We start from the raw sequence: 21,052 nt of genomic DNA on the forward strand, positions 1-21,052 counted from the left end.
GGAGACAGAACCAGCAGGGCCGGGTAACCATCAAGACGTACACTGGCAGAATCGGCAGGACCGGGTAACCAGCTAGACAACAGGACGGACCTCCAAAAGATCCAGACGCATAATCAACCAGATGAAGGAGTAAACTGAAGGAGAAGTGCAAAAGACGAGTTATAAGACGAAAGGAACGAACGAGACGGAGAGACAAAGGAACCTGACGAGACGAACCACCAGACGGAGACAAAGCCACCGGAAAACATAAAAAATAAAATCAGGTATTAGTGAAATTAATTTTCTAGGCCCAAGCCAGAATATTAATTTAATTCAATAAAAATACTTAATCGTTCGTCGGGGTAATCCGCGTCTAGGCCCGTAATAAATTAATTAGTGTAAATTTTGTTAAAATTAATTTAAGCCAGACGTTGTCTAAACGGATCCAGGCCCTTTAGCCGAATTCAGGGCGTCGTTCAGAATTCCAGGCCATTGCCGGAATTATTGCGTCGTAGAAAATTCTAGGCCTATTGTGTGACAACACAAGCCAGAAATTTCGTGTTCGAGTCCGCGTTAAATAAAAGTGTTACTTAAAATAGTTAAATAAAATTAATTGAATAAATAATTTAAATTTATAAAGAACCGATAATAAATATATGATCGATTCAACAGACGCGAAAAGTCTGAGATGAAATTTAATTTATTAATAAATAAAATTATTAAATAATATTAATTAATAAATTACCGTAATAAGAAATAAAACAATAAGTAAATTAAATTATTAGTAAAGAAAGAAATATTGCGTCAAGTGTCTGAACAGTAAAGAATCGAGGAAAGTCAAAAGTAATCAGTAACGCATACTTTGAAGAATCGAGTGAGAATCGGGTAAACGTGGTATTGGGATTTCTGACGTAAATTTATTGCGGTTAAACATAATCATGGAGATAAAAGTAATGGTGAGACAGTTAATTAAAAATTAATTAATTAATAAAAATATCTTTAAACTAAATTTGAATTAATTAATTTTATTGTTGATGAAGGACGGTTAATTGGTTGTATATTCATTGATTAGTAATTTTAAACGGTGAATTGAATTGAAGGATTTTAATACTGGTAAAAGGAAAGTTGTTAAAAGAATGTGTGAGTTAAAAGTGAAAATTAGTGTTAGTGATATTAAAAATTGTTAGTGTTAAAATCACGTAGAGGGTCAAGGTGACCGCGTGAATTAGTTGTTAAGGTAAAAGTCGCGTAGAGGGTCCAGGGGACCGCGCGGAAATAAAAATAAGGTTTTAGCTACGTAGAAGGTCTTGGTGACCGCGTGGAGGATTAAGTTAAGGTTTAGTTAAGTCGCGTGTGTGTATAATAAGTCCAGGGGACTCAGTGTGAGTGTGTGTGTGATGCCAAAGGTAGTTGGCTTAATTAAGGTTTAGAAAATCGTCAAAGGTAGTTGATGAGAATAAGTTTTAAAATTGTCAAAGGTAGTTGACGTTAGTTAATAAGGTTTAACAAGGTTTATAAGTGTTATAAGGTATAAAAAGGTTTATAAGGTCATATAAATAAAGGTTAAAATTGTTATTTTAAACAAAGTGTTAATAATTATAAATTATCCTTCCTGTTCCTTCTCTTACAAATTAATTAATTTACACCGACCCTGATGATCTAAGATCCGGCTCTGGGAGGCCGTTATCACTTCCAGTGGCGCCCTTAATAAGGACGACCAGAGTAGCAGTTTAGCCCTGTTATAAATCTAGTTCATAAGCGTAAATTATCCTTCAAATTTGTCATTATAAAACCCAGAATGATGCATCTATACAATGTATAGAATATAATTCTATTAAATTAATTCAATTATCAAACAATTTTGATTAATTAATTATTTATATTAAATTGAAATATACCGCTTAGATAAGTGACTTTTAGTAGAGGCTAAATTCAGTGTTATTGAGTGTAAATATATAGACAAAGATAAAAGCTTACCGCTGTTCCATTGAATCGGTTCTATTTGACCTGTATCCGCTGTCATTAAGACTGTTCTCCTGTCGTAATGAGGGCAATGACTCCCAAGGTGATTCTCTCTTGTGTCCTCCACGGTCATAACTAAGATTTATAGAATTAGATGCCGCTGATCCTAGTGTTGAGCTACCAGACCGCCATCCATCTGAATGTCGAAACCATTGAGCTCTTGCTGATTCTCCAATACAACTGGTACATCGTTGTGAAACACTACAATATTATTTATTTTTTGTTTTGCCACTTTATTTTTTTTTAAATAAATACATTAATTTTAATTATGACAAAAATAAAACAAAAAATTATTACTTTGGTTCGTATTTTGAGTTGTAGTCACTGAGATATCCTTCACGTTCAACAGCTTCGCGTTCTCTTTTCTCTCTTATTATTTCATTGCGATCACTGTAGTAACCATCGCGATCTTTACTATTTTGCCGATCATTTGAATAACGATAGGACAGCGGGAGTGTCGATGATTTATTTGAATTCGGACCTGCATCATTATTTGTCAAATTTTTCGGTAAATTATTATTATCATTATCATTATCTCTATTATCATTATCAATATCCGTATAAACTGTTCGTTCATATTGAGCAAATATTTGACATGTAACATGAGACGGTGATTTAAATTCAACGTAGCACGCAGCTTTTTCACGTAGAGAAAAGCTCATTACCGGTACTTGAGTTAATTTATTATGGTTCGATAATGTATATTGCTTACATGCTCATGAAAGAAAAGTTAATTATAATTCTTGTACTCACGCTTGCGCGATGAGTGTGGTGTGCGTTGAACATTCATCGGAATATTTTCTGCTAATTCTAAAAAAAAAGAAGATTTATTATGCCATTATTGAATTGAAAAAACATTTTTCGAATAATTGTTTGTTTAAATAATTATACGCTTGTGCACTCAATATATTTTTAGGCAAAAAATATTTTATCTTTAGTTTAGATATTTTTCTTTAAAATTTTTTAAAAATAATTGCTTGTAAATTATTCTATCAGTACACTAATAAATAAATTATGAAATCTTCAAAAGATAAAAAAAAATATTTATATTGCATGCCTTAAGCGCGAAGGCTATAGTTTACTCTCGCTTGAAAATCAAAAAATTGATTTTGTAATGTTAAATTGTATCTGAAATTTATAAAATACACTTAAGTAGAGCAAAAAATTACACTGTTACAAAAAAAAAATAATTAAAAAACAGATTTGATATATTTATCGGAAATGATAAGAAACCTTTTTTGTAGAGCGTTCAATTTCCTACAAAAATATGTATTGGTCTATTTGATCTATTGATTTGTTAACGAGGTTAAAAATACTTAAAGCTAAAAAAAAAAATTTTCCCATGTTATTTAAATGAGAAAATCGAATTTTTCAATGAGCTAGGTCTGTAATCGAGATAGAGTTTTTTTTCTTGTGCGAAAATTTTTTTTTTGTGTTGAACTATGGTTTTTTCCACATGCACTTGAAAAAAAAAATCTGGCTCCGAAATGAAGCAACCTAATATATATACATACATATATAAACTTTTGAGCGGATGGTATTTTTTGACTCTACGAGGTTAAATGAGATATACGATGACAAAATTCTGTGATAATTTGATCATGAGACCCATTGCAATAGGCCGATTTCTGAAGAAATCTACCGAATAACTTTTTTAATGGCTTCTAGTGTTAATTTTCACAAGAGTTTATGAGCTTGTGAATACTAGAATTTTTGAAAAATACAATTTTTCAACTTGATTTTTTTCTTAATTTCTTCATATGGTTAATGCAAAGAATCCTTTCCAAAATCGCAGCTGAACATCTTATAGTTTACTTATAATTAATATCTTTAGACTGGCAGTTACACCATAACTTCTACCCTTTGAGTAGCGATATTACTTATTTTTTGAAAGATACATTTATATACTGTAAGGGAGACCGGGGCACGAAGGCCCCCTTAAGCCGGTTTTTTCTTCTTGTGGCTTTTGACCATCAAATTTGTTTTATTCCGCCTATTTCGGAAAAATCAGTTGAAATTTTGCAAAAAATCGAAAAAAAAATTTTTTTTTTATTTTTCGTTAAGTTATGACCTCTATAATGTTTTTATCACATTTTAGGCCAATATGTGATATGTGGGGTAAAATGGACCACTAAAAAAAAAATTGTAACGAAAAAAAAAATTTTTTTTTCATTTTCCATCAAGTTATGACCTCTATAATGTTTTTATTATATTTTAGGTCAATATGTGATAAGTAGGGCAAAATGGACCACTCAAAAAAATAAAATTGTAACGAAAAAATTAACTTGACGGAAAATAAAAGAAAAATAATTTTTTCGTTACAATTTTTTTTTTCGAGTGGTCCATTTTACCCCACATATTGGCCTAAAATATGATAAAAACATTTCTGTCATATCAACCGCGAAAGTTGAATTTTCAAACAACATACAGAGGGCACAAACTATACGATTTCTGGCAATCTATAGTTTGGTTAACTTTTCTCGAACTTGTATCGAAAAGTAACTTCTCTCTCTCTCTATCTGTCTCTACATTCCTACACGACTTGAAACATTTTTGACTGTTTCTCTCTCAAATTCAACTTCCGCCGTTGATATGACAAAAAGTTTGTTCGATACTTTATGCTCAAAGGTAGAAACCCTAACAGACTTGAAGTGCAGGCACGCGTTTGAGGCTATGGATACATTCTCATCAAGACCTCGTACTTTATCCGGTCTTGATAAGAAATCCAGGTAGGAATCGCCAAGGCTGACGATAGGCCGAGCCTTGGCCCTGTTGTCACTTGCCAAGCTTCGGCAGCTGACCATTGGCCCAATGGTTTGATTACGTTAAGCCAAGTCTTGGCAGCTAACCATTGGCCCAAGTCTAGGCCAAGGCTTGGTCCAATGGTTTCATTAAATTAAGCCGAGCCTTGGGTAGTGACCATTGGCCCGAGCCTCGGCCAGGGCCAGGCCCGATAGTTTAATTTTTGTTAAATCGAGCCTTGGCTGCTGACCATTGGCCCAAGGATCGGCCGAGGCTGGGTCCGATAGTTTAATTTTTGTCAAGCCGAGCCTTGGCAGCTGACCATTGGCCAATCTCTCAGCCTGGGTTAAATTCTTATTTAATATTAAAATTATCAACTTTACATGTATCTATATATATATATATTAGGGTGGCGCAAAAAAACCGACTATTTTTTTTTTTTCAATCTCGCATGAAAATTTGTTGGTTTACGGTGTTTTAAGAAGCCTCTCCACAAATCAGCTCGATAAAAAAATTTTAAGAGGTCGCTCACGAATTTTGAAAATATCGAAAATGATCGGAATTCGGATTTTTATTAAAAAAATTTTTTTTTTCTCGTGGCAGCAATAGTTTATATTTGTAAAATCATGACTAGTAATGATCGATGATAAATCGACCCCCCGATCTCGATCTAAACTTTTGAATAATGTTATTTGAGAAAATGGATCTTCACGCGGCTAACGCGCTCATCTTCGGCTACCACCGAACTCACCGTAACGTATAAAATTTGTTTTTCAACTCTAACGTGAAAATTTTTAAATTTCTCCAACTTTTTTATATATGTCCATTACTATTTAAGGAGTACCCTTATCACAGATAACTATCAAAAGAAAGACATTTGTTTTTACCCGTAAAATGGAGAGGAAAAAATGTGTGACGATGGTAAATATTATTAATTTTACAAATAAAAATTAAATCCCATTGTATGAACCACTGAAAAAACTGAATTTTCCAGCAATGAAAGCGTATATTTTTATTTAATAACAGGTGCTAAGTGGGCATGAAGCTAATTTAAAAAGTGGTTATGTGTACAATAAAAAGAACCAATGAAATTTTGACGTCTTATATTTTACAAGGAACCGGTAGACAAAAAAGGACTGCAAATCATGAAAAACTCAACTATTATCTTTTAAACTATTATAAGTATTAGATCAAATATTTATTCAAAAAATAATTTCTTACTGAACAAAAATGTCTCGTGGGTCATTGCCGTATTTTTAATAGTTAGAAAGTAAAAATGAAATAAAACGCTCAAAAACGAGCAAAAAAGTATAATTTTTTATAAATACATGTCTATATTACTTTAAATCTATTATAGTGATATAATAGGGCATCATTCAATTCATTTGAAAGATAAATTAATGGTCTATATAATTGGCTTGAATACTAATTGTCTCATTTCTAATAGTTTTTTTTTTTTATTTAATAAATTTTATTAGACCCTGAAGTTTAGATCCCTAAGAGCCATAAGATACCATGGTATCCATTGTATACATTGCAGTATGCAAACTATTTGTATGTGTTGATCATCTGTATATATTGGGGTGCTTTTTTTTGCGACTGTTTTTTTTTTCGCCCCCGTCCCGAAGCTTTGTTGGAAATACCCCCAAAAAATTCCGTGAGTGAAGATTGATATTTTCTGAGATATTGATCAAATTAAAAACCAATATTTTTTAAGATTTGACTCGGCATTTTATGAGAATTTAATGCTATGTAAACTTTAATGACTAATATCTTAGAAAATATCAATCTTAGTGATTTGGTGCTAAGGATTTTTTTTTGTAGAGAATTGAATTCCCTATAAAATTGTCATTTACATTTTTTCTGTAGTTTTTGTAGTGTCTTCTTGTTTATGAGATAATGAGAGAAAAAACAAGGATTCTATGAAAAAAATCGGTTTAGCGGTCCGTACTACCCCACTCATATGAGTTACGACTTTGCGACAATGGGCACTATTTTAGAGCATTTGATTCTGAGAAAATCACATTTTTGGACAAGGTAATACCATAAAATGCCGCTGAGCTATAAAAATTAAAAAAAAAAATCAAAGTTCCCGTGGATTTTAAATGGGAGATCTTCACACGTTGTGGTCGAGTTCGAGTTCTTAATATTAAGGTAGTACTATCGATACCACAAGTGTCATATATGTGCTTTGTGTAATTTGACTTCCGTAGTATTTATACTTGGCAATGCCGCGTAATAGCAAATGAGATAGAAGTAAGCTTACAGTAACTGTTTCACTCAAAATATGAGATCATGCGCGAAATCTATTACGCAAACATCTATTATACAAGTTATTGGCTTTAATTATTTTTTACTAAAATGTCTAATTCAAAATTATTAAATAATAAAGAAAAAAAACATTTCATTGGAAAGGAAAGAGAGTCACAGAAAAAAAGTATTAAAAAAATGGCTGCTGCGAATGAGACATATAATCTGCTCGAAGACGCTTACAAAATAAATAAAAATATGCTGGTACAAAGCAAGTTTTAGGTAAAGATGAGAATGGTGCTGTGAAAGTTACCAATGACAAAAATATTTTTAATTACTTTGAAACTAAAGAAAAAAATATTTGAAAAATGTTTAATGTTAAAGTTCATTCATACACTGGCGGTTTTGAATCACCCTGGAAACACCCTGGGAGTGGAAACACGGTGGATCCAAGGTGGTTACACGGTGGGTTTGTGCCATTTTATCACCGCGTAGACACGGTGGTTACACGGTGTAACCACCGTGGAATCACGGTGATAAAATGAAAAAAAACTCACCGTGTAACCACCGTAGATCCACCGTGATTCCGGGGTGTTTCCAGGGTGATTCAAAACCGCCAGGGATGTGATATTATATATTTTGTAACATGTTGCTTTATTTAATAATGTAACTATATTAGTAAAAAATATGTCGTATGTTTTGTAATAAAAAATGTGTATAACACTGATATCACCACATACCGCATTTGATGCATGTTTAAATTTCGCGCGCGTCATAACTTTTTTACCGGCGTTGCCACATGTAAGTTACATACCAAATTTCTTTTAATTATTTACTAATTACTCTTATAACAAGCTCTAAAGCTCAAATTTTGATAAACCAAAATATTCTACACAGTTTTTTCTTTCCGTTGATACCACTTTCATTGAAATCTGAACGTCAGATTTTGTGAAATAAAATAAACTATGTGATTTCCCGTAAGGATCAATGGTAAAGACAAACATTTTTTAATATTTATATCTTTTTTTCAGTTCTTTGTAGACCTTTAAAAATTGAACTGGTTCATTATCTTGTTATAATGTACCAATAAGCCAAGTTTCGTTAAATTCTGAAAGTCAATTCTAAAACCGATAGTACTACCTTAATATTAAGGGCTCAAACTCTCAAGGAATTTTTTTAGGGGTATTTCCAACAAAATTTTGGAATGGGAGCGAAAAAAAAAAATAGTTGCAAAATAAAAGCACCCTTAGTATAGATTCTGTTTTTCTTACATTCGCTAAAGCTGGCTATATTAGGATATCCTGGGCATTTGTATTTCTCAGAAATAGCATTTTTTTAGGTAAAAAAGTGAGCTATTTAAAAAAAAATTTTTTTTTTTTTTGTGTGAATGGGCAATATTTTCTCAAACTAATTCAAATACTTCAAAATTAAGCCAAAAAGCTCTAAGTCGACTTATCTTCTTTTTATTTTTAATTAATGATTAAACAAAAAAACAAAAAAAAAATTGATGCTCTGAACTCTACTCGGTTGGTAATTATTAAAAAATATGTTACAATAGAAAAAACGAAATTTTTCAATGAAAAATTGTCGTATATGCAATATAATTTTAATTTACTTGAATATCTTAAATATAGCATGATTACTTTTTGGATTTTCCAACTTTATTATTTCTTTAATGAATAGTATATTACACACCTACGGAAATAAATAAGAAAGCCTCAGATCACATGTAATTGTTGGCCGAGGCTTCGCCTCGGCCAACAATTACATGTGATCTGAGACTTTTCTTATTTTACTGGCCTAGCTATGTTCTATACTATTACTACGTAAAACAAAAAAACAACCTTTGGCCTTTCTAACTTTTTCCCAGTTAATTGATTTTATCAAAAATAAAATTAAACTTATATCTTAAGATGAAGAAAATAAGTTGGTCCATAAATAAATAAAATAAAACTTAAATAATAATAATAATAATAATAATAATAATAATAATAATAATAACAACATTTAATATAAATAAAATTATATAAAACCGTAGTTCTGACCTAGATTTTCCATGCTTTGAGTTAAAAGTGCTTCAAAGGTATGAAGACTGTAGCTTTCAGCATCCATTCCCTTCGCCAGAGTGTTTCTCAAATGCATTTCGTACTCGAGCAATAACCGACTGGTTGGGCTGCCCGGTGTTGAAGTAGGCTGCATATTTTGTTGCTGCTGCTGCTGTTGTTGTTGTTGCTGCTGCTGTTGCTGTTGTTGCTGCTGCTGATACGGGTGATGCTGCTGCTGATGATGCTGCTGGTGATGTTGCTGCTGCGGATGATGCTGCTGATGATATGTCTGGCCATTGTAGCGACGAGCACTGCAGTGGTTCGGTTGTTCCATATCTGAATTACCATTAGATGAACTTGGTGTTGTTGCGTAGCACTGATTGTCGAAGATAACGTTGTCTGACGGTGGGGACATGTCACCTGTGCACCGATTACGTTCCAAATCTAAGTACATCCTGCCTCTGCCGCCTAAGACAGAGCAGATACGCAACGTGCAAGTACTAAAAAATGGTGCAGCAGGTTCTCTAGACCTCTATAATTGCTCATTCCTTATTAACATCATTTCAATTTTTTATTACATAATTGATTTTAATGAATCTAATGCCGGAATCTTCGATAAAGTGACTGTCCCCATTGTGTCGTTCCAATTACTGACCTTCGTTATATTATTATTAACCCTTACATTTTTTTTTTTTATTATTTTTACTTATTACAAATTATTAAACTAATTTACCGGAAAAATTATTATTATTTTTTTGTAAAATGTAAGGGGTAATTATTTAATAACTATGCTACTAATATAATACGTTGTAAGAATAAATTATTACTGCTTATTTTTAAAATCTATTTTTGGCAGAAAAAAAAGCTCTAAAATATTTATCGCAAGTAAGATAATTAGCGCTACGAGCTATGGTCACTAATTGGGACATACACTGTGTAAACTTAGTGGATAAAGCAATCGATAAAGTAGAAAAAAATATTTAGTACATGGGACGAGTTTTAATTTTCTTATAATATGTATTAAAACTTGTGCATGTAGCAAAGAATAAGTACAGGGAAAGAATTTTTGTATGAATATTGCCATGTCGTTTATTCCGAAAATTACTCTAAATCGAGTAATCTTGCGCCATTACGATGTTTTACTTTTGAATTACGAAATTTTACTCTTTCAAGAGTAAAAATCAATCAGATTAATTTTTACTCACAATTACGAGTAAAAATTACTCCTAGCGGCTGTCAAAATAAATTCTTTCTAATTCAATTTTTACTCGTAGGTTATGATAAAAAGTTGATGATTCATTTTATAAAATTTATATTGAAATAAAATAATAATTACAATTAACAGGTTGAAATTTCTCTAAATATCTAAAACCATCTAATTGCATAAGAATATGACTTGAAATAAATGTTTTGAAAAAGAAAAAAAAAATACTCGCATTGTGTTGAAAAAGAAAAGATACAAAATTTTTTTTAATATTAAAATAAATATTAAGTTATAGAGAAAAAAAGAGATCGTCTTTTATTTTTGTAAGCATACGTTGGTGTGCTTAACATGTAAGTTGTCACGAGCGAAATAAAAGATATTAATCGAAGCCGATATTAACCGAAGATTAACGAAGACTACTGAATTATTACTCTGCAATTTAGAGTAAAAAATACTTAAATAGATTCGAAATTTTATCTGAAGTGCAAGTAATTTTCCATCATAACATCAATAGGTTTAAAGGAATGCTATATTGTGGAATGAAAATTAATACACGTAAAATAAAAATTGGTAGATTCAGATAAAAGATTCACATTAACCGATTAAATATAGGATCCCAACAGATTATAAAATCATATAAGTATACCACTTTATCTGCTGCTTGAAAATTACTAACTAGTAGAGTAAAATGTAGTCTAGTGAGATTAATATTTCAACGGAAAATATTAAAAGATGAACTAAAAAATACTAATTTTATGGAATGGCCCAGGATTATTCGAAATTGCGGACTAATTTTCATCAAAAAATTGTTTTCGTGAAGAAAAAACGGGATAAAACAAATTTCGTAAAGAAAAATAAATAGTTAATAGATATTGTCTTGAAAGTGATTAAGTTTAAAAAAAGTCAATGAGGTGAAACTTTATTCATGTTAAAGTTGGTAATTAAAAAATTTTAAATTATTCTACCTCATTTTTTTGTGATGAAATAAAACTAAGAAAAAAATTTTAAGAGTTAATTAACTCCAGAAAGTTGCAGTAGTTCTTAAAATACTGTGATTCAGTAATGAATAAAAAAATTTTTAACCTTCAAAATGAATTGGAATGGTTAGAAATAATAATTGACCCTTTGGTTATTTTTTATTTCAAATAATTCGTCAATAAGAAACTAATAAAGAAAAATATCGATTTAAGTTTTCTAGATTTTTATGAAACACTTTGAATTAAGGAGGTTCATCGGATAATCACTTACTCTCGCAGATTTAAATCACGGTGGAATCACCGTGGAAGTGTAAACACCGTGGATCCACCGTGGTTACTCGGTGGGTTTGTTCCATTTCACCACCGGGTATACACAGTGTATCCACTGTAATTACGCGGTGTATCCACCATGATTCCACGGTGGCTTGACCACTGTGTATATACGGTGTTTCCACTGTGATTACGCGGTGTATCCACCGTGATTCCACGGTGGTTTTGTGCTATTTTGCCATCGTGGTTCCACGCTGTATCCACGGCGTAATCACAGTGAAAACACCGTGTATACACGGTGGTAAAGCCACCGTGAAATCATGGTGGATACACCGCGTAATCACAGTGGTAAAATGGAACAAACCCACCGTGTTCCCACCGTGATTCAAATCTGCGAGGGTTTTCTTACAATATCTTTCAATTTTTAAATACAAATACTTTGAAGTTTCCTGTATACGTAGGAATTTTTTAAAATAGTCCTTGCGGTACTAAATTTCGAAATATTAACCATTAAAAATCGTACATTTAACATGCATTCCCTATGTTGACCGTAGTTAGAGTGAGAATTTTATTAAATAACAATCATACTTTTCTTACAACATTTTTTTAAAAGTTGAAAATTATTAATTCAATTTATAACAAGTAATTTGTTTCAATAAAAACATAAACGAACGGTATTAATTTTGTTGTAATTAATTTTTAAAGTTTGTTACTTTTAATGATTTTCAAGCTTTTTCCCATAACCTGACAAGTGAGAGATAGTGACTTGGCAACGTTGCAGTGCGCGGGAAGTTTAAAACACAGTAGAAGCCCAACAGATTTACAAAATTATAAAAACTTTACGGATATAGGTTAAACATAAGGTTACCGTATAGGGCCTACCCTATACGGTAACCTTATGTTTAACCTATATATATTATATTTAAAATAATAAAAGGTATAAATTATAAATAACTGCAATACAAATATTTATTATTTGTTATCTCCAACTATGTATAACCTCGAAATTATTCAAACCACTTTCTACAACACATGCTCAAGTGGAAAAATATTTTAGGTTAGAATGCAACGTAGCTAAGTCTAAGAAAAGACGCAATTAGATCATTTTTATACTTCTGCGCATATAAGAGGATGCACAAAAGTGTACTGTATCTCAACCACTTCTTATTGTACTTAGAATGTTTTACACGAGAGAAATCGTTCTAAAAGTTGCGAGCTACTGCTACCGATGAACCTCCTTAAAAGCACATAAATAAATAATCTAATGAGTTTTTAAGACAAAAACAATTTTTTTTGGTCGAAAAACTATTGATAGAGTGTATAAGACTCTTCTACATTTGACTGAAAAATTGAAATCTAATAGGACATGGCATGAAAACAAGTAAAAAAATATTTTCGCAGCTATTTTTGATATAATTACACTGAAAAAAAAATGTGGCTTTCGTAACCATCTGAAGAATTATTATTGCTAATGTTGGATAACTGTCATAACAAAATGCATCATTAATGGCAATACTAGATTGCTACATTAAGGGCCAGTTATTCAAACCGGGTTTATTCGTTTATTCTAATCCAGGTTTTAATTAATATTGCTCGAACATCTAATAGAGTGATCCGTTTGGAACGACTATTTTTTTTTCACTCCCACTTCAACATATTGCTGTAAACATTGAAAAAAATTCTCTGAAAGTTTTAGCTCTCAATTTTAATTTTAAGTCCTTTAAATTTGATTTTGAAGTTTTCCCATTTAAAATACATACGAAAAGTTGGAATTTTTTTTTTCAATTCTTTATAGCTTAGCCGTATTTCAAGTTAATGGGTCGCCGTTTGCGGCGTTTTGTACACGGAGAAAAAAGTATAGTAAAAATTACAATACTATAGTAAAATTTACTAACAGATATGAAAAAATACGTTCTGTATTTTAATTATTACAAAACATTTAGTAAAATTTACTCGTTGGCAATAATTACATAAGAAGATATTAAAAATTACTATGCGTAATGTATTTTTTGCTAACACGATTATATTTTTTTACTATCTGTATAGTAAATTTTACCAAGTATAGATAAAATTAACAGTTAGTGGGGATAGCATATACAAATATGTATTACAAGTTCAGAAACCTTTTTTTAAAGAAGACATCGGGCCGTCAGACATAGGAAAGGATTCGCGCGCGGGAGATCAGGGTTCGAATCTCCGTTAAATCAAGTGATTTTTTAAAAAACAAAAATCGACACCAACACCAATACAGATGACATAAATAACAATAATAATCAAAATGATTAGCAAATGATTAAAATAATAAAAAGTTAAAAGCTATTAAGAATTTAATTTTATTTATTTCCATTCTAATGTTATTAAAATTACCAAACGAGATAGTAAAATTTACTAAACAAGATAGTAAAATTTACTAAGCAGGATAGTAAAATTTACTAAACAGGGATAGTAACATTTACTAAATATAACTAAAAACTAATATGCAATACAGGAGACTTTCCGAAACCAGTATATGAAAAATTACTAAACGACTTGTAAATTATGCTTATCTGTCTATGAATTTTTCATATAAATAATAAGCGTTTCAAGATTACTATCCGAATTTAGTAAATATTCTCATATTTTTTAGTAAAATTTACTATATTTTTAACTTCCTGCTAAGAAAATTGAAAATTTTCAAAAAAAGGGAAGTTATCGGTTTCGGTCCGATTTTCGAAAATCGAGTTTTCGAGTGAGTGAGTGAGTGTGTGTGTGTGTGTGAGTGAGTGAGTGTGTGTGTGTGTGTGTGTGTGTGTGTGTGTGTGTGTGTGTGTGTGTGTGTGTGTGTGTGTGTGTGTGTGTGGTCTTTTTTTTGTCCGACGATATCTTTGGAACGAATCAACCGATCTGATCGTCCTTGGTGGCAATCGAAAGGGCTCACCAAAACTTAGACTTGATTAGATTTTGTAGTAGATCGGTCATGGAATTGACGGGTTATACGAAGAATAAAAATAAAATTTTTTTTTTGTTTTTTGCGTATAACTTATAAACCACTTGCCCGATTCACCTCAAAATGTTATCAGTTGTAAGTCTTGTTGGGCCCTTTCGATTGCCACCAAGAACGTCCAAATCGGTTCATTCCATCCAAAGATATCGTCGGACAAAAATTATAATTTTTTAGTAAGGCTATGTGTTACCAGCCTAACAAATTTTTGAGCTCGAAGAGCTCAAAAATTTACAAGTACCAATGTTTCCGAGCTCTCTGAGCTCGAAAACAACGGGAAGTTTTGGGGCCGGCCCGCAGGGTCAGTCGGTTCTCAGATTTTTTCTCCGAGTAGGTAATTTAGTATTCTTCAAAAGTCTCTTCAGTAATTTTACTCAGATTTGTAACAGGGTAAAATGAGTTATTTTATCGACCAACATCGTGACTCTTCACTGATGGTCATTTACCCTACCTGTAACTCCAAACGAGCATTTGAATGAGTTTTTCAACTTGTCACCGGGAAAATATTCGTACGCCAGGCCCAATCATAATTAAGTAGAGGAGGAGTTTTACGATAACAGCCAAAGACAATCAAGTGAAATTGATAAAAACGTAAGACAGCAGCGGAGACTAGAGAGAGCCGGCACGATCGGGTAACCAACTAGACGTAGGACTGCTGGCTACCCGAACATCAGGTAACTATCTAAGTCGCACTTGGCTTCTGATTGTGGAACCAAGCGATAACTCCAGAAACTTATTAATCAGAATACCGTCGCTTACCATAAATTACGGTAAATCTGCCCAAGCTTTACGGTGATTTACCGTATTTTACGGTAGATTTATGGTAAAAATACCATAAATTTACGGTAAATCCGGTTTGTTAGGACATATTAGCAATATTAATTAAAATCCGGATAAAAATAAACCCGGATTGAAAAACTGGCCCTCAAACAGCAAAATACCAAATATAGGAAATATAACCACATAGTATAATTAAATTATTAATTCTTTTATTCAAAATTGAAGATAAACATTATAACAATCCGAATGGTTAATATAGCAATATGTATTGTGAATATATCAACACGTATTGGTAATATTGCAGTACATATGACAGTAGCAACCATCTATATATTAAGGCTGGGCCGCACCTAACGAAGTCCTGAATTTAAGAATTCTAATTACTTTTTGAATATTTATGGGACTCGGATGATGAAAATCTTCCGAGGAAGTTCATCTTCTGCTTTTAGTCGGAAGCTAATAAAATTGCTATTATGATAATTATTTAATGAATAATTAGAATTCTTAAATTCATCAGGACTTCGTTAGGTGCGGCCCAGCCTCAATATAAGCTCAGATAGTTGATTTAATAAAACATTTTATGAGTAATAGATCAATCTAAGCTTTACGCAAATAAAGTATTACTATATCAACAATCTACGATTTTTTAAACCTTTAGATGATTACTATAACTTTACGGTATTTGGAACTGACAAACTAGGTCACGCAGTCTGGTGGTAATCAATCAAACTAATGATAACTTTCAACAGTCAAGTAAATACACAGTAAATGCATGCTGTTAACATCATCAATAAATTTTATGCAACAAATTATTAAGAAATAAAAATTAAAATAGAAGTTGGAATATTTAGAGAACGTAAAAAGTCAAAAAATTTAGTGTTTGTGCAGTAAGAGATTGTCGGAGTAAAGCAAATAAAAATTTAAACGCGGTTTTTTATAAATTTCCGGAGGCTAGTGATCGTTCAGTGTTATTAGAAAATTTTTTTGATAATTTGAAAAAAGTTGATAAATTAAAAATGTAGAAGTTATTAAAAACAAAGAAAGTTACTCCTCAAATAAAAGTTCGCTCCTTACATTTTAAGAATACCGATTCTATATTATTGCCGGATACGTTTGTAAAGTTTATAACCTAAAACTTAAAAACTGAAAATATTATTTTTGTTTTTTCAAGTAAATAAATACTAATTATGAATAATAATAATTTTATTATTCTGTCATTTTTAAGATTTTCGCATCAATTTCATGGGGTTTTCTTTCATATGAGACGTTTGTAAGCAAAGCGTGGTAACAACGATCACATATTAATCACTTTTTTCGGGGTTTATTCTACATTTAATTGAATAGCCGACAAATAAAATTTGTTCAGGATCACGTATATTCTTTTGTTTTGGGTTTTTATCCGTCCAAGATAATATGTCTATGAAATTTAATAACATTTTATTTATTTAACCTACTATCATATGGGTTACGCATGTAAAAGTGTAAGCTAATGTCCGACGTTTATTAAAACGATTGTTTTTTAAGCCACGCCTCCGTGTCAGTTCCCAATTGCTTTTACAGCAACGTTTTTGTTTCAATGTATTTAATACCAATTTGTCAAAAAAACTTGAAATTTGATCAAAATCATTTTCTATTCCTTTTGCTTTTATTTTCCACTGAGTTACAGTATTTTCAAAAATTAAAAAATATTTGCAATTTTTTTTTGTTAGTGTATTAAAATTAATCAACTAAAATTTGAATAATCACTACCTAAAATTTAGATAATTACACTAGCACGAATATTCATCTAACAAAAATCAATTCCAACCATTGTTATAATTATTAATAAATGCAACATAATGAAGTGCGCTTTATAACAGTAATTTTTGTTAACAAATCAAATCGAATAAAAAAAGTTTGATTCGTGCGAGCGGATTAAATAAATAAAAAATCATCAATACTAAAAAACGAAAGTTTTGCCAATGAAAAGAAAAAAATTACATTATAACAACAAAAAATAAAAATAGGAAAAGTGAATTATGTACCAGTAGAATATTGACGACTCATTTCGTGAATGCTTCTTGATCCTTGAAATTTATTGTTGTACGGACTTCTGTATGGATGTGCATAATTATCATTTTCCGGTTCGGAATGTATGTACCTCTGATTATTATTATTTGGATGATGATAGTGATAAGTATGAGCATGAGGATGACGTTTTCTTGTCATCTCTGGTGAAGTTGCTGGACTATCAATACTTGACATTGGTTTGAGCATCCGTTTCAATGTATTCGGATCGAGGCTAATACCACCGTTTTGAGCATTTTCAATTCTCATATCATCCGTACTCTTACTCTTGGATTTTCTGCTGCCATGATTATTACTACTATTATTATTAACAATGTTAAAGAAATTACCATTTTGAATTTCATACTCTGTATAATCAGCAGATTTTGTATGATGTAATTGCTCTTTACGAAATTTACTACCTAATGTACCCCCTACTTGTATACTTTCTGATTTTAATGACTCACTGCCATTTTGTGTTGCACTGTCCTGACGTTTTATTCCTTTTTTTGGTGATGTCGTTGTACCTTTATCGTCTGGACTATCAATCTAAAAAATTATTATTTATTATAATTAATTTCAATAATAGGGTGACCCAAAAAAACCGACTTTTTTTGTTTTCGAGTCTCATATAAAAATTTGTTGGTTCAACATATTTTCAAAACCCTCTCCAGAAATCAGCTCGATGAAAAGTTTTTAAGAAGTTGCTCACGAATTCTAAAATTCCGAAAATGATTGACATTCGGATTTTTTAACTTCCCGCTAAGAAAATCGACGATTTTCAATAAATTCGGCAAGGTATTGTTTTCACCCCGATTTGCTAAAATCGAAATTTCATCAAATATCGACGTTTAGAGGTCCTAGGAAGCTATTTTGAGTATTTTCAGAATGATGTCCGCGTGTCTGTATGTATGTATGTATGCGCGCGCGTGCGTGTGTGTGTGTGTGTATGTATGCGTGTATGTATGTGTGTGACCGGTTTATAATTTTTTAACTGATGAACCGATTTGGGTGGTTAAGGCGGTAATCGAAAGAGCTTGTTGGCCATCAACTTTTCTGAAAATTTCAGATCATTTGATCAAGTAGACTCGAAAATATTGGCGAATTACGAAAAAAAAAAATTTTTTAGTTTTTTATTGATTTCTCAGAAACGACTTCGAAAACGCGTCGATTGCAACATTGAAAGTTAGAATCGGTTGATTAGTTCAAAAGACATCGGGGTCAAAATGTTAAAAAAATAATATTTTATGTTATTTTTTCCGGATAAGTCATAATATAATGTACTAAAATATTTCCAAAATCATACCAACTCTTCGTTTTTATGGTCTTTTTCGATCCCCATATAATTTCATATGACTTGTTCTTTAGTTTGAATCATTTTATCATCAAAAAAATTGAAAAAACACAGTTCTTAATATTTTTCAATTTGATTTTTGGAGAGGATTCTTAAAACATGTGACCAAAAAATTTTCATATGAGACTTGAAAACAAAACAAGACTCGGTTTTTTGGATCACCTTGGTCAATAACAAAAATTAATAAATTAAAAATCAAATAATCATTACCTGTGAACCAACGGTAGCAGTGCCAGTTGCAACGTTAACTGTTTTGGGCGTTGTCTGGCATGTTTCATTCTGCAGTTGTTTGTCTTTACTGACATGCCTTGACGTATCGCCGTACTTAGATGTTTTACCTGGTGTATCGCTAGTATTATTGACATTGTCGTAAAGTGAAACGCTGGATGTTGCGTTATTACCTATCTTGTCACGTCCAGGTGTCATTTCTACATCCCCGGAACGTGGATTCAGTACCATGTTTCTAGGTAACGATACGGGGCCTGCGCAAAATGATATAATAAGATTATATAAATAATTAATATTTTTTTATAAACTATAAATAATTTATAAATTCACGCATCGGCTTCTTAGTTATATTTAAGTGAGCTTGAACTTGATGGTCGATATTTCTTATTTAGTTAAAATAAAGCCTACTGATGGCGTGATTACGTTTAAGAGGGACCACTAGTGTGAAATTTTGAAAAAAAAAAATGTTTTTTTTTTGCAAATTACGATAGTCTATACTTTCAAAAATAACGTACTCAAATTTCAAGTGCATATCTCGAATAGTTTTTTTTTAATTACAGCCATCTGAAGAGCAGCCACTTATCGGTTCTCGAAAATTCATTTTTCAAAATTGTTGCAGTTATAACTCAAAGACAAATCATCCAATTAATTTGATTCGAATTGCAGGTTCCTTATATATGTTGCTACGTACCATAAACCTCCAGTTTTTCAATCGATTAAAAATTGTAATTTTGGCAGACCAAAAATCATCAAATTTTCGCGCAAAATTTGAAATTTTTTTTTAAAACTCCGTCATTTTGTGAAATTTCATTTTTTTTCTTAGCCCGAGGGTTATAGTGCGGGAAATACCTTCTAGTTTAATAAACTTTTTGTTTTTTTAATTTCGTACACTGTGAAGATCACTGCAGCAGTGGAGGAACTGTTTTTTTTTTGAAACATTGGAAGATTGTGAATAACTTGCTGAATTTCAAATTTTTTGGTCCAAAAATTTGATCTTGTATTCATTATGTACCCACAAATACATCCTTAAAAAATTAAAATATTCCATGCAGTAGTTTTCTTTAAGAAAATTCCCAAAAATCATCTCTTTTTCAGGCAGTCACACTAGTGGTCCCCCTTAAAATGAAGCCTAACTAATGATGCGATTACGTTTAATAATATTAACTTTATTAATTTAAATCAATTATATAATCAATTATTCAGTACTTTATATAAAAATAAAAACTTACCGCAGGGACCAGCTGAAAATCTTTGATCGCGAGTACGGGATAGTCTTGACAGTTGCTCGGGCACCATGCAAGTGCACTGAGGTGCTTTTGTTCGACTAGGAGAAGCCGGTGTAGAAAGTGGTTTCATCCGTGTTTTGACCTTTTGCTTGTTGGGAGGTTCCAGTTTGAGGGAATACGAAGAAGGCGCTTTACGGGGTGTTTTTGTCGAGGGTGACTGGAAAGGCCAAAGATAAAATGTCAATCACCCAACCTGTAGATAAATACCATTTGCGGTAGGATATGCGGCAACTATAAAGTATATATAGCTCGCCTTTAGCTATTATTACTGTTTATTTAACTATGAACTCCTGATGGTATTTAAAGCAACTTTCAGGATACTCGTAGATATTAGAAATATCTACGGATACTTACGCAGCAATCTTTGAACTGTTTAGCATCTATTGGTGAAGTGAAATTCAGACCCCATGTATCATTGGTCATCGAGTCTTTCCAGTAGATAAAGCATTCCGATGCTTGTCCAATTCTTGTACCTTTTAATAATTTTTTCCTTTATTTTTAATGTTATTATAATTATTTACATTAAAAATTATATTTATTATTAAATAATATATACGAAACTTTACTTGTACTGAAACTATTTAAATAAGGTAAATGTCCCAATACCGGAACGATTTGATAATCATTATATTATATTTTAACTCGTATGCGATGAAATTAAGTAAAACTTTCTTTATTTAAAACCTTAATCTTTTAGTTACACAATAGGATATAAAATAGATTTTAGAATATATCCGAAATATATATTTCATATGAAAAAACAAGGTTAATTATAGTAATGGTCTCGGATTCATGACTTTTTCTTGTCTCTCAATAGTTTTGCTACGAAATCAGTCAATGGTCTTAAGCTTCTAGAAAATGTATAAAATTACTTTTTAATAATTTTTTT

General features: G+C 31.4%; 1 protein-coding gene across 7 annotated transcripts in view; it reads right to left on the reverse strand.

Annotated features, from left to right (window-relative positions):
• LOC130677493 (protein still life, isoform SIF type 1) overlaps positions 1-21,052 on the reverse strand; it is a 149,877-nt gene that overhangs the window by 95,785 nt on the left and 33,040 nt on the right. For 4 of the 7 annotated variants that reach the window (XM_057484513.1, XM_057484464.1, XM_057484299.1 and 1 more), the window contains exons 4-11: positions 20,518-20,636; positions 20,107-20,320; positions 18,860-19,131; positions 17,274-17,844; positions 9,039-9,506; positions 2,755-2,811; positions 2,299-2,482; positions 1,957-2,202 (exon numbers count right to left, since the gene is read on the reverse strand). In XM_057484513.1, the coding sequence (XP_057340496.1) occupies positions 1,957-2,202; positions 2,299-2,482; positions 2,755-2,811; positions 9,039-9,506; positions 17,274-17,844; positions 18,860-19,131; positions 20,107-20,320; positions 20,518-20,636 (2,131 nt within the window). The remainder of the gene's footprint in view (positions 1-1,956; positions 2,203-2,298; positions 2,483-2,754; positions 2,812-9,038; positions 9,507-17,273; positions 17,845-18,859; positions 19,132-20,106; positions 20,321-20,517; positions 20,637-21,052) is intronic. The other 3 variants (XM_057484645.1, XM_057484586.1, XM_057484718.1) reach the window with 3 other exon arrangements.

The sequence above is a fragment of the Microplitis mediator genome, chromosome 1, assembly GCF_029852145.1.
Source record: "Microplitis mediator isolate UGA2020A chromosome 1, iyMicMedi2.1, whole genome shotgun sequence".
Classification (NCBI taxonomy): domain Eukaryota; kingdom Metazoa; phylum Arthropoda; class Insecta; order Hymenoptera; family Braconidae; genus Microplitis; species Microplitis mediator.